The sequence below is a fragment of the Parasteatoda tepidariorum genome, chromosome 1 (assembly GCF_043381705.1).
Source record: "Parasteatoda tepidariorum isolate YZ-2023 chromosome 1, CAS_Ptep_4.0, whole genome shotgun sequence".
NCBI classification, from domain to species: Eukaryota; Metazoa; Arthropoda; class Arachnida; order Araneae; family Theridiidae; genus Parasteatoda; species Parasteatoda tepidariorum.
In genome coordinates, this window is record NC_092204.1 from 17,116,457 (window position 1) to 17,131,750 (window position 15,294).

General features: G+C 26.7%; 1 protein-coding gene across 12 annotated transcripts in view; it reads left to right on the plus strand.

Annotated features, from left to right (window-relative positions):
• The window catches only part of LOC107437287 (tyrosine-protein phosphatase Lar), a 753,777-nt gene that overhangs the window by 514,278 nt on the left and 224,205 nt on the right, over positions 1-15,294 (plus strand). For all 12 annotated transcript variants that reach the window (XM_071177245.1, XM_071177243.1, XM_071177266.1 and 9 more), the window contains one exon: positions 14,489-14,610. In XM_071177245.1, coding sequence (XP_071033346.1) covers positions 14,538-14,610 — 73 coding nt within the window. In that variant the 5' untranslated portion in view covers positions 14,489-14,537. The remainder of the gene's footprint in view (positions 1-14,488; positions 14,611-15,294) is intronic.

Sequence of the window (15,294 nt, forward strand, 5' to 3'; positions counted from 1 at the left end):
ATACGTCGAAATTTCATACAATACATTTTTTAAGTATCCGTGAAATACGCGTAATACATATATTTTTTTTCTTTTTTTGGTCTCCAGCTTTCTTCAAATACTTGTGGTTGATTAATGCTTAGGATCTTGGTAAAATCACGGCGATTTACTAGCTAAAGTTACTTGATTTTTGACAAAATATATATTACCTTTTTTTATAACTGGTTGTTAACTACGAAAAGCGTTTTGATTATAGAAACAAATTATTATCCTTGTTTTTACCATGCCGAAATTATCCCCTATATGTGACCCTTTAAGTTACGTTTGGTGTACAGTCTTTTTTACATGGTACAATTCATAAAAAGCATCTTTTAAATGTATTCAAGGAATCTCAAGTCTGAAGAAATTATTTAACTGAGCTGAACTACTTTAAGCATCATGAAATATATCTAATTTCAGGATCAGGCAAAGTTACATTTATGAAGAAAAAAAAACTTTTAAGCTGTTTTCAACCCCTCATATCTTCTTTTCTTCCTTCCATCCAAATATTCAGTACATCAGTAAATCAGTTAAAACAACTTATATGATTAGCTGAACTTTTGAGTTAAATGTTCTTAAAGTTTAAGATTTTTAAGAGAATAATGTTAATCAAAATTACTCAACAGAAAAAATGTAAGATGTAATTTTTATCCCCACTTTCTCACAACTCTCTTAAACAAGTCTCTTAATTTCAAAACGCAACAGATTTAAGTTTGCTTTCCCATAGAGTGACTACTTTTTCTTTCTAGGGTAATAAATTAACCAAAATAATGAATTAACCGCGTTAGAATGATCATTTTGAAGGAGTTTAAATCATTGGAAAATCTACATTGGAGATAGGTTGCAAAAGATAACTTCGTTTGAAGAAGAGGGGGGGGGGAATCCATCGGAAATTGCATATTTATTATGTGTTTGAGGGGATTCGTCAAAGTATGCATTGCAGGTCATTAAAAGCCAATGTTGTCACACGACGATCAATGTTTTGAGCACCTAATTCAAGGTTGCTTGTTTTAAGAGTCCCCTTCTTCTCTGGATCCACCCATAAAACCTATCTGTTTCTATGACAACGGATTGCCATCCTGATTGGACTAGGTTACGGCCCACACCCCTCGCAAGAACTCTGCTCTTTTCCTTTTGGCAAAATCTTCGCTAAAAGGAATGCCAATACTGAATCTTCCTTCGAATTTATTTTTTTTTTAAATCCTCAAAATATGAAGAATATACAACTATTTTATATAATATTCAACGGTAAATGATACCCGAGACTCAGAAACATTTCGCAACAATTTATTTTCGATATATTTAAGACGATTTATTAATTTTCTAAAATTAGAAACGTATTAAGGACAAATTATGTAGTTTCTCAGTGACAGGGTCAACATTGTGTAATGCTTCATTCAACTTCAAATTAGCAGGAATTACAAGATGATACCAAATTACGATCTGAATTAGTTACTATGTACAACCTATCCCAGGAACACACAAACTCATTTTTACCAACTTCAATAATCATAAATGGGATAAGTCCTAAGTTCCGAAATCATCAAAGAATATCCAATAGATGTCCAGTTATCAGACAGAACCTTAACTATTAGCAATATTTGCAACTGAACGTGAAAGTCAACTCCTTTAAGGTGGCGATGATGTATGAGTTAACATTCAATGATGTATGAGTTAACATTCAAACTGACTCTAAAATAATCCTAGTTTAAAATAACCATTTAATAGTTTCCATTGTAAACAACTATAAAAGCTCACAATGAAAACAACTCAATGATAAAATTTATAGGGAACAACTATTATGACACGCTATAAAGGCCGCTCTACTATCTCCATTGAAAAATTTCTCTAAACATTCATATTTAGCATATCTCTATAATATCTCCCTCTTAAAATTACTTTATTATAATATTCAGTAAAAATGGCTCAATAATAATCCATGTAGAATATCGCTCTAAATTAATATTCATTGATTAAGTATGTATTAGTATTGAAAGCGCCAGTGCAACAATATTATAGTTCGATATTATTTTAGTTAAGGGAAATATATTTGTGATATTATTTATTTCGAGTTCTTGGATCCTACGGTAACAGTAACAAAATTTAAAACGTCTGTGCAAAGAAAAATTTTTTTAACAAAAATGCCTCATAGTATGATCTAATCACAAGAGGTTTATTTTTGCAAAAGTTGCTTCAAATATTTTGAAAGCTCTAGTGGTAAGTTTTATCTCATTTACAGTATGCAACTAAAACGGCCTAATCTCTGCCACTATACCAATGGTATTTTGTATTTATACCAACAGTATGGTATTCATATAAATTATAATTTATATTATTATTTGCATAATAACATCGGGAAATTAAGAACAAGAACGGTGCAGTTTAGATAGTTCGGTTCGTCCGGTGCTGTAGAAAATTTCTGAAAAGTTTTTTTTTCTCCACGAACAACTCCTTCACTAATTATTTTTGTTATATTTACTCTAATTAAGGAAACATATCTTTCTCAGGTGTACAGACCCTGTTGAAAACTGTGCTTGAATTTCCTAGCTACGCTTTATTTTTTTAATTGCGTAACTTAAGAAGAACCAGTTTTTTATTCAGGAAAGCAACCGGCTGAGTATTAATCTCTATTCGGGAGAATAGAGATTAATACTCAGAGGGTTAGATATGTGTAAAGAAAAAACAAAAAATGATTTTCTGATGTGCATTCACTTTCCATCGATAATATGTTTTTAAACAAGCCAATTGAGTGTCTGTTATATTTCTTGTAATATATACTTCTATTATACAATTCAAGTAACTTTTATCACCATAAAAAAATATGCATAGCAGCACTAGGCAGTAAAATTATTACTGAAAAAGAAAATGAAGAATGTATGCATGTATGCTGCACTCATCTGTGTACATTTTTAGCTTTTAATATCGCCCGTTTGGTATGAAGGTTTAAACGGTTTTTAACTCTTCTAATTTTAATTTTTCGGAAGGAGTATGTTTTATTGTTTTTAAAAAATTTGATCTGCAAAACCTCTGATTTCCTCCATTATTATCTACATCACAATTTGTCAAATACGTTTTTAAATTAATATTGTGAAATCGATTGAAAAAACTGATAAAATTAATTTAATAAAATTAACTGGTAAATTAATTTATTACATATTTTTTTTCTTTTTAAATTGAGGAACTTTAGGACATAATGCAAAATACTAAAATCCTATTAATCTTTAGTTATCAATAAAATTTTTCTAACAATTAAAATATTTTTTAAACATAATAATATATATAAGTATATATAATATGTAAGTATATGTAACTTATGTCTAAGAATGTATAAAAGTTAATGTTAATTTTTTCTTGACTTTATAAAATACTACTTTTAGACTTGCTTTAAAAGTAAAGGTCTGCATTTGTAATATGTGCTGTCATTGTTTGAAATTAGAGAGAATGAGAACTTAATAATTTTTGTTAAATTAATTTTGTAAACATACATTTTTAGATCCATGCTAAAGAGAAATAGTGAGGCACTAATTGTTGATATAATGTTTTTATATTTTTCAAAAGCTTTTTTTTATCGTTGTTGATGAGGAAGTAATTAAAATAATCATATCGGAAGCGGAATAGATTAAAAAAATAAGCATTTGTTTCTTCTGACGTATTCATTCTATTCGACCTATTCAATTATATTTTATTTCTGTGATATTTATCTTTTAATTCTCTTGTGTATGTTTTTTTTAACTTATTTTGTTCTTTAAAAATATGTAAAAGCAATATAAATGTAATGAAAATTTTAGTGAAATAATACATTTATTTATTAATAACTAGCTGAACATCCGTTCTTCGTACTGGGCAAAAATTAAAGAAAGTAAATAAATATTTAATTGGCTTTCATCACCACTGCGAAATTAAGCGCAAAACTGAAAGTCATGTACCGACACAAGTAATAAAACTCATATAATTCCAAATTGATTTTTATTTATTCAGTGCACTTTCAGGGTCTTTTTGGTATTAGATTAACCAAAACACGTTTTTTGAAGTTCATTCTATAAAAATAAAAACTAACTGTTTTCCGTTTCATTTGTCATGATGCTATTGCACAAAATTTCGCACAATGAAGCAATTCTTCCCGATACTTTTCGCTTTTGGGGAACTGTAAGAAAATTTATAACTACAGAACAAATTCCGAGCCATGTTACACGAAAAATTCATATTCATTTGCTGGTTACTTAAAATGGGGCTCAATTTTACCATATTTTGGCACTTTCACTGGCGCCAAATATGAGTAGAAGGTTGCACCAAAAGTAGGTGTTTTGAAGAAACACCTATTTTCATTCTTTTTTTTTCTTTTATAAAAGCAGAAAAAGGTTGCACCATTATTAGGTGTTCTTAAAGTGCTCAAATGCTGGCCAAGGTTGCTGTTTACTGTAACAAATTAATTTACCGTAAGTTGGTTATTTTATGACATATCTCTAACCATTTTATACCGCCAACCAAATTTATAAAGTCGACACAAATGAAATGAACTTAAATTAAAGCACATGTAAGACATTCACCTGCCTTAATAAGTTGATACTTGAAACAACATTCATTAGTCGTCCCAATGCCCAGAGACCGAGTTTTAAAGAAAACATGGCATCGTAAACAACTATCGTTCAGTTAACTGCCAGTGTCAAATCATGGAAGTATTTTTCGATCTTACTTCACAATGCCCCGAGACCGAGTTTTAAAGAAAAACATGGCACAAATATCGTTCAGTTAACTGCCAGTGTCAAATCATGGAAGTATTTCTCGATCTTACTTCACAATGCCCTGAGACCGAGTTTTAAAGAAAGCATGGCATCGTAAACAAATATCGTTCAGTTAACTGCCAGTGTCAAATCATGGAAGTATTTTTCGATCTTACTTCACAATACCCCGAGACCGAGTTTTAAAGAAAACATGGTATCGTAAACAAATATCGTTCAGTTAACTGCCAGTGTTAAATCATGGAAGTATTTTTTGATCTTACTTCACAATGCCCCGAGACCGAGTTTTAAAGAAAACATGGCATCGTAAACAAATATCGTTCTGTTAACTGCCAGTGTCAAATCATGGAAGTATTTCTCAATCTTGCTTCACAATGTACGGTGTAATTAAAATAAAATGATTTTTCATTTAGCTAAGCTTTAAGATAATGAGAAACTTTGCACCAAATGCTGGTTAAAGTTATACCGATTTTTTTTTACAGTGTACTTTTTTGTACAGTGTATATTTGTTACCTATTTAAACATCATATATTACCACAATGCACTTAATATATGTTTACAAAATTAATTATGCATGTTTGACGTCAATATTGTCAAATCCTCTCTAAAATTTGCTCTCTAGTGCATGAATAATTTCTTTTTTACGTTTCTACTATTAATTTTAAATTTTTTAATGGTCATAGAAAATGTCATTTTTTTAAAGTGTTTCGAAAGTGTATTTTTTTTTAAAAAAATAAACACTTAGTTTCAGATTATTGTCTAACAGAATTTATGATATTAAAATGAGTATAGTTAAAATAATTAGAATGGGCTTTTACCAGTTCTAAATACTACTTTTTTTTTAATCTCATAGTTATTTCAAAGTAACCGTATACCATTTTGAAAATATAAATAAATATACATATTTATAAGCTGTCAGTAAAACTATATTTTAACATAATTATGATGACTTTTCTTTCAACAACTTTCAACATTTTTTCTTCAGTTTAGATGGGGAAAAATTCTATATCCGATTTGATGATGACAACGATGATTTTTTTTCTTAACAAGGGATGCCCCTCCTTTGTTCGATTCGCTCACTAACCCCCCCCCCTCTGATTGCGTGATATAATTATATAATTAAAAGGTATAATATCTAGACAAATTAATTAAAATTTTTCCTCATTAAAGTTATTTATAATTATGATTTGAATTACTGTGTGGACCCAAATCTTTTTGCTTGTTGCCCTTTTAAAAAATATATATATTGCTGAATTAATTATGGGCAGCAATATATATTAATTATCAGCAATATATATTAATTATATATATTGCTGAGATTTAAAAAAAGTGTTTGTTTAAAAAATTACTTACGTGTCCAAAGCTTGCGATTCATAGTTATTTAAGAAAAGTACCGTTAAGTTATTTTAAATATGTTTTATTTTATTGAATGATGTAAATAAGACTAAATAGTTAAGCAAACAATTCACGGGCGTAGTAGCAGAAGGTTAATAATCGATATTCGTAAAACGCTAAATGATTAAAAAAACATTTTATTTTCAGCTGTGAATGTGCAGCATTTGTTTCTAAAAAGTATTTAAATAAAGCTACATTTTCAAAGAAAAAATAAATAAATTTTGCGTTGTTAAGTTTTAAGGTAATGCTCTAATATTCAACAAAATAATATATATCTCCGGTATTTATTTAACTCTCAATTAAGTTCATCTGATTTTTTATTTAATTTCTTAATATAAATTTAATATAATGTACTTTTAGAACTTTCTTTGGGCATAGCATTTAAAATATGCTTTTACGAAATATTCTCCTTAACAATTTGAATATCTGGCTTATTGTAAATTTTCTCTCTGCCATTAATTTCTTAAATATAAATTTTAAAAAATTATGCTACGCAAGTATCATAAATAGTACTAATATAAATGAATTCAAACTTTAGGGTAAACAAAGTGATAAAATCTGTTTCATAAATTACATAATAAATGTTGAAAAAAAAATTTCAATTTCCTAGGTATTTTGTACTAAACTAAAAGGAGTTTATAAAATAAAATAATTTTTTTTATCCTAATTTAGGTAATAAATTCCATTAGTATCTAAATTCGACATTGTTATGAAGGAATCATGCTTTGTTCAAATTATTTTGTTGCCTACAACAGTTAATTTTTTATAATTACTAAAAATGATTCTCTTTACAGTTGTGTGCTTGCTATTAAATTTTAAGTATGCTGTTAATTACTACAGGTATAAATATTTTTGTAAGCATTACAGAAATAGTTATTGTAGCTTGAATAAAGTCTTTTTGATTTAATTTTTTTAAATTTTAATTTTTGATAAAGCATAATTTACTGTCATCCTAATTATCCCTAAATTTTTTTTGCGAAAGTGATTCTACGCGGCGTAAAGAATGAAAAAAATTGCGCTTTATTTTTTTTTTTAAATTCTTAAAATATAACGTTTTAATTTTAAATAATACGTTGAGGAACTTTTCCAAATATCGACTATTGTTTTGGGGAATGTATATTTTGTCAACAGAAAAATATCATTCGAATATTGTTCTTAAAAATGATGATAACAAATATTAAGTAAATATTCAATTTTTTAGGTATAATAAAAAGGCTATTTTTTAGAAAACTCTTATGATTAATTTAGCCTAAATACTTCGATATAACAATGTACCAAATCTAGTCCACAATTATTCCTTTTAACTTTCTTCCACAATGAACTTTAAGTATATAATGCTGAATTAATTTAAACTCAAATAACTAATTTTTCCCTTTCTTAAGTAAGGAGTTTTGGTAAATGTTTCTTTTCTAGCAATTTTCTTTCAAAATGATAGCTTATGATTAACTAATGAATTCTTTTTATAATTAATTCTGAGCAAGCTGCCTTTGTATTTCCTCATTCAATTATGTATAACCTAATTAAAAACTAAAACTCTTCTCTAATAATTAATGTTTTATTTTCATAAAAATTTAGATTTTCGTCTTTAAAATAAGTAAATAGATTTTTTTTAATTAATTTTAAGATTTTAAAACTGCATTTTCTTTATTCTTTGTATTCACATTTGTTGTTTTTGAAAATCACATTCTTTTGTAATAAACAAAATAATTTTAATGTTAATTTTTGTAAGCTGATGCATTGAATTAAGATATTATATTTTAATGTAACGTTATTACTCAAAAACTAAAAACAAAACAGGGACTTAAAAAAACATCCTATGCTAAATTATTTAAATTTTTCAATTGCATTTGCATTTTAAAAAATATTAGTTTCAAAGGTTAAATGAAAGTCATGCTTAAAGTGAATAAGTACATTTACTACATTTGAATATTTACAGCTAAATTTTTGGGAAATCTATTATTTTTTTATTCGAAGTACAAAATGTATATAGTATAAGCGTATAGTATAAGTATATAAGTAAATAGCATCAGTATATACCATAAGTATATATTATAAGTATATATTACAAGTATATATTATAAGTATATATTATAAGTATATATTATAAGTATATAGTGTTACTGATATTCACTCCAAAATAATTTTTAAAATTTACTTTTTACAAATTAAATTAGTTTTGTAAACATTTACTTTTGGTTTTCAGATTAGTTTTGTCTATTTAAATATTATTAATATACTACTTTTTTATATGAATATCATTATATAAACGTAGTATATTAATAATATTTTATCCATTTTATATTAATATCCACCTTGAAAAAAAGAATTAGTTTCAGTTTTAACGAACTGAGTATGCTTTCAGAAACAAATATTAAAAATCGATTATTTGTAATAAATATATCTACAAAATGTAATAAATATATCTACAATAAATATAAGGACAAATCTCTAAACTCTATTAATTTTACATTATTAATTCTTCTAAAAGATTTTAGAAAAAAAACTATAAAATATTATGTTTACTTTCTTATACAATGTTTACTGTCATTGCTTATAATATTTACTGTGTACGTTTTTCACACCATATAAGTTTCACAAAGCTGTATTGTTTTCACAAGCCGGTTTTTAAAACTGCTTTTTCTATCAAAAATTTCTAAAATTGAGAATATCTTTTAATACGCACGTCTATTTTGTACATAATACTTTAATATTATCCTTCCATTTTTATAACAATACCATATTTTTAGCTTCATAAATAATACAAATATTTTTGCTTCAGATCATAATTAATATCCCTTAAATCTGCAGATCATATTTTATATCGTTATAATTTACTCAAGTAATAACTAAGTAGAATAATCTTTCTTTTATTACCATGATAATAATAGTCAACTAAGCTAAACTTGACTAACTGTAGTCATGAATAAATCATTAGTCTAGTCATGGTTAAACCATTTATTTCGGAATATACTGCAATTTATTTCCAGTCCATAAGTTTAAATGTTATTTTCAGTAAACGGAGGAATTAATAAATTATTAAAAATGCATTCTTTCATTATATTTTAGAATATTTATAAGTATTTATGAAACATTAATGTATTATTTTATATAAAATATAATCATTTTGAAAGGAAAAGATTATTGATTTACTTTATTCGTGAAAAAGAAGCTACACATTTTTAATTATTATGAATATTTTTAGGCTTAACAAAGTAATTTAGACCTTTCTCTCAATATAAATCAATAACTGACATCAATAATGATTTTAATTTTTATATAAAAATTATAAGAATCAGTAACGTTTTTAGATAAATTATCAGTTTTAGAAAATGTTTAGTTAGGAATAAATGAATGTTTATTGTTCAAATGTTTAAGACAAATATTGGAACAAAATTACAGTGTAATCACTAACTGTTCTACTCAATTGTCGATTCTAATCATGAATACAGTCTAATATTAGTTATGAATTTATTATTCGTTTATTCCTAGGTGTTAAAAATCAACTTTTTTTTTTACAAATTCAAATTGCTATTTTTTTAATTTTATGCACTTTAATTTAATCTTGTACTAAAATTCAAACATATCATTTCAATAAGCAGATTTTTTAAAATTGTTCATTTTTAACTTCGTTTTTTTTTTTTTTTAATTTTTTTTCAGTTTAACTTCATTCCTTTTTACATTTTTATAAATCTTTAGCTAAATACAATTTTTGTTGGTTAGGATATAATTTTGTAATTTTTATTTTTAAAAAATTTCTTTAATGCTGTAAATAATTTATGAAAAACATTAAGACACTGATCTTGAATTGTTTTTCTACTATATTAAAACAACTACCCATACCGTATTTTAATCATGATGTATAACAGTTACTCTTATAAGAAGTCTATGTTTGTGGAAAATAAGAAGAGAGTCCTTCACGCATGTAAATATAAAAAATGCTGAAAATTTTATTTTGTTATACGTATATTAACTCAAAACTATAAAACTGAATATAATTAAGAAACTTATTTATCATAGATAGTAGAATCGCTGCTAGAAGGGCAGAACATTGTACGTTTAACAAAATGTAAAATTTTCTCTGTAGATTTTTTACCAGAAATTTCCCTAATACTTGTTCAATATTAAAAAAAAAACTATGTATTAATTCTTTGAAATTAAGTAAAGTAAAAATAAAATAAAGCGAAAATAATCAGATTGTTTTATTTAAGAGAGAAAAATACCTTGCAAGCAACAACTTCTATTAAAAAAAAAAAAAAAAAAAAAAAAAAAAAAAAAAAAAAAAAAANAAAAAAAAAAAAAAAGAAAGATGAACTAAATTTTTGGGATGAGTGAGCTATTTTGATTTCTCAAAAGATAATTACTAAATTGAGTATAAAAATCATTATCTTAAAATTTTACACTGATTATAAATTTTATTTTGCCGGCCAGGTGGCCGAACGGTTAGCGTACCTGACTACAGCCAATGCTTGCGGGTTCAAATCCCGCTCGGGGCATGGCTGTTTCTCTCTGTGTGTTGTCTTCTTTGTGTGATGTGTGAATATGACCCACCCTATGAAAGGGTGCCTTCGGCAGTGTGACGTGAGTAATGTTGTTCGCCTTCGCAACTAATAAAAAATATATATAAATATCAAAATTTTTTATTTTTCAAACAAATCTCATTTATTACCATAACTTTTTGTTTTAATATACATAAATTATCTTAGAAATATTTTTAAACAAAAAGAAATATTTAAAAAATGTGTGGTGAAGAGTATTCACATTAACATTGTGATGGTGTGGTCTCTAAAAATAGTGCTTGGTGGCTTAATTATAGAGTATAATTAAATTACTTTTGAATATGCATAAACATTTGACGTATATATTTGAAAATAATTTTTAAAATGAAGTAAGGTAACATTCTAAGACATGCTTAGCAAGCTCTTAGAATGTTAATTTCTCTACCAAGTCTTTAAAAAAGGGATTTTGAATGGAAAAGTTTATTTTGTAAATTGTTGCCTGTTTTCTGAAACTTTTTATGTTCCTAATTGATGAAAGTAAACAAAGTAACATTGTTTTTCTATACGTTTTGAAATCATATTTGAACTTTTAAAAATTCATTTAGCGAGAAATTTGCAGAGATAAATGTTATTTTAAGAATATAATCGAGTTAATAAGTAAATTAATTTTCTGAAAATACTTAGCTACAAACTTTTAAAAATCTAAATATGCTGTTATTCATTATATCTTTCTTTATCTGCTACTTGATTTTTGAAAAGAATAAAGAACATTTGCTTGATGTGAAAACAATCCTTTCAGGAGAATACTCACAATTCATGTGAAGGATATCTATGCCACGTTAGGTCAAAATGGGTTTCATAAATAAATTCAAATTCGCCCCAAAAAGCGTATGTTTCTTTCAGAAAAAGTAGATTTTTATGCCTAATTCCGTACTTTAATTAATATTTAACGCTCGATAATTCGTATTTTTGTTCTTCGATATAGTTGCTGAAGGTATCTTTTGTAAATAATTAAAGTAAATATGTATGATTAAAGTTATATTAAACTTTATACGCACTCCATTCAACAGTCAGTGTTTTTAGAATTTACGTTTTATTCAACAAATGAAAGCTATAATAGATTGAGTTTAATTTGAAGTGATGAAGTTCTTTTTGGTTCATGTTATGTGCTAATATTTGCAGATAGTTGAAAAATGAAAAGAGAATCAAATGAACGTACAATTAAATATGCAATACAACCTTATGCTTTTTAAATGCAAATCATCAAACTATAAATTGCTATACTTTTTTAAGTTATTCATTGTGTAAAGCTAAATCAGTTTCAACACAAAAGAAAAGCTAAATCAGTTACTGATTAGCCTTTTAAAGCTAAATCAGTTTCAACACTGATCAAATTATGGTAAAATGTACCGGAACCCAGGGAACTGGTACTTTTTACCGTAAAGTTTCGTTTTACTTTAAATTGCAAAAAAATCTGATATACAGTAATTTTTACAGTTACATTTATTGTAAAATCACTTAATCACTGTAGTTAAATAATTATTGGTGTAAAAAATACGGTATAAAATTTCACAGTAGAAATGGTTTAGTGCAATTTGGTATTATGAATTCGTATTGTCTTTAACCACATTATTTTTTGTATTGTTAATTTCATACACGAGGCTATTAGTACAAAAATAACTAAACGTTGTGTATGTTTACAGTGTTGAGTTTCAAGTAGCCACATTCCTAAGTGCAGATTATCTAACTCTAAACATCTTCCTTTTATATGTTTACAGTGTTGAGTTTTGAGTAGCTACATTCTTGCTTAATGCAGATTTTCTCGCTTTAAATATCTATATTTTATATGTTTACAGTGTTGAGTTTTGAGTAGCCCAATTCCTGCTTAATATTCTAGCTCTAAACATCTATATTTATTATCTTAAATTATTCATTGTATTCTTAAATTGATAAAATATTTTTTAATCTTCTAAAGTACTAACTAAAATTGTTGCATTAACTTTTTCTTTCATTTATAATTAATTTATTATTTCATATTTTATGAATATATGTACTTATATGAAGAAGTACAATAAAAATATGAATGTAAAACACATAAATATGAATAAATCCGCCAAATTTTCGTAAAAGGAGTAAATATTTGAGTTTATTATCAAACTGATAAACTCAAATATTTACTCCTTTTATATATATATCTTTTAACATTTATATATCTTTTAACATTTTTTTTGTTTTCGACAGAAACCTAAATGACATATGTATAATTTCATTCTTAATCAAACAGTTCAACTTTATTAAACGCCAATGTGTTAGAGCTAAGTTTTCGATTGTGTTAGAGCAAAGCACTGACTGTGCACCTGACTATGAATTTCGGATTCACAAATGATTGTGAAAAACATAGTAAACGACGATTGCGTGTAAGAAAAAACCTATACTAGAATCTCAACCTATTCACAATAGTGAAAAAGTATCAAATAGTAGTTATTAGAAACATGAAATACCTAACGATAACTTTTATCCGTACTTAAATCCAAACGAGGTAATTTAAATTAGAATTAGTTTAGAATTTCTTCTTTTATGAATAATTTACTATTTAAAAGAAAAAAACTTATCATACATACACTTAAATAAATATAAATATGAAAAATAATTGCACAAAATTTTCGGGAAAGAAGTAAATATTTAAGTTTATTATCAGGTAAATATTTTACTTCTCTTTTAATACTTTTCGCCCGAGACCTACATAACACACTTATAACTTCATTCTTAATCAAACAGTTCAGCTTTATTAAATCGCCAAACTCAGCAACGTGTTAGAGCGAAGCACCGGCTGTACACCTTACTACGAATTTCCTCCAATTCGAGGGGGTGGGCCGGCTGATCGCCTGCGCCAGAGCAAGCGCAGACGATTTTCTCAACGGGCCCGACCCCCGCGACACTCCAGCGCGAACTCGTCGCAGTGCTGCCGCCGATTAGGGGAACCGCGGCTGCCTTCGTTCTGGGTAGTCGCCCTTATACTCCCTACCCCCTTCTCAACTCATAGGATTAATACCAACAACTAGAAAAATATGTGGGGAATATATACGAAGAATATATCAGTTTTAGATCATTATAATTCGATTTTTATTCTGTGTGTGTCTGTTTTTTCGCACGATTTTGATGTGTAAAATCCACGTGATTTCCAAGAATTAAAGTCATATCCATTCCTACTAAACTGCTAAAATTTAGAAGCATATCTATCTGGAATGAAAAATAGAGTAGTTCTTGTTAAATTTTTAAACAGTTATTGTGTAAAAAAACATATCAAATGATAATTTTTAGAGGAAAAAATACAAGTGGAATTCGCAAACGATTGTGAGAAACATATCAAACGATTATTTTGTGAAAGAAAAATTCCATATAAAATTCTCAAACGATTCACGATGTGAAAGAAATATCAAAAGATAATTATCATGTAAATCAAACGATAGTTTTTATCCGGAACGAATATCAAACGAATGCATATTTTTCAACGGTTTTAATTAACCGGAATTAGAGTTTTCCTAAAAATATTTCTAAATATTCTACTCAAAGTTTTATGATGATAAGATTATATTTTGTTTCAAATGAATATGCTGTTCATTGTAAAGATAAATTAGTGTTAGCGGAATTTCTATCGAAATTAGTGCATTGTGCAACGAAAACGGAAGCTTTTGAATCTGTGATAAAGCGCTCAAACCAATTAAATGTGATCAAACGATACTTGAGAGAAATTATTACGATCATCATCACACAGATTGGAATATTTGTCCACGAATCATCACCAAACTGTATCCTTTGAATATAATTTTTTTATTTCAGGTTCTTCGTGTTATTCTTCTAGCTGTTTTACTCATCTAGTCGTTTGGAAATGCCTGTTTATCACCTGAAAATTCTTCTTTTCTTAATCATCTATGGATGTTTAAATGTGTGTCGAGCTGATGGTGAGTACATTTCGTTTTTGTTCATAAACTGTTTAATTTTTACTTCATTTTAATATGGAAATTGCAGATTTGATTGTTAAAGTTATTTATATCAAAAAACATAACACTCACTCGACGCACTCAATAGTTGATATTAAGTTTGCAGCAAATTTATTTTTTAATGAACCTGAAAAGATCTTCACGAATGAAAATAAACTGTAATGAATTTTTTAAGCTTTTAATTAGATTGATTTTCTTATTTCAACTTGGTTTAAAAAATATAAGAATTACATGCATTGGATTAACTTACATATAGGGAGGTTATTTGATTTGTTTCATAACTAGATGAAATTTGGAAAAAAGTGTTCGAAATACTATAATATTATTGTTGATTCTTAAAGAGGTTATTGATTTTGTTAAGATTACAATTTTTAAATTAAACCATCGTAAAAATTTTCAAGATTGAATTTACATTAAATGTAAAAAATCAGTAGTATTTTTTCATTTACAAGCAATAAATTTTTTAAAAAGAGAAGCATTAAAGTAAGATAATTGTTCAGAAAAATTTACATTTTACTAAAACATTTGAACATTACCTTTTGATTAAGATATTGTTAAAACGAAAATCAATTCAGAAACAAACGACGTGTGAATGATTTGTGAAATAAAATTGATTTTAAAAAATGATGCTTGTTGTATTACTTT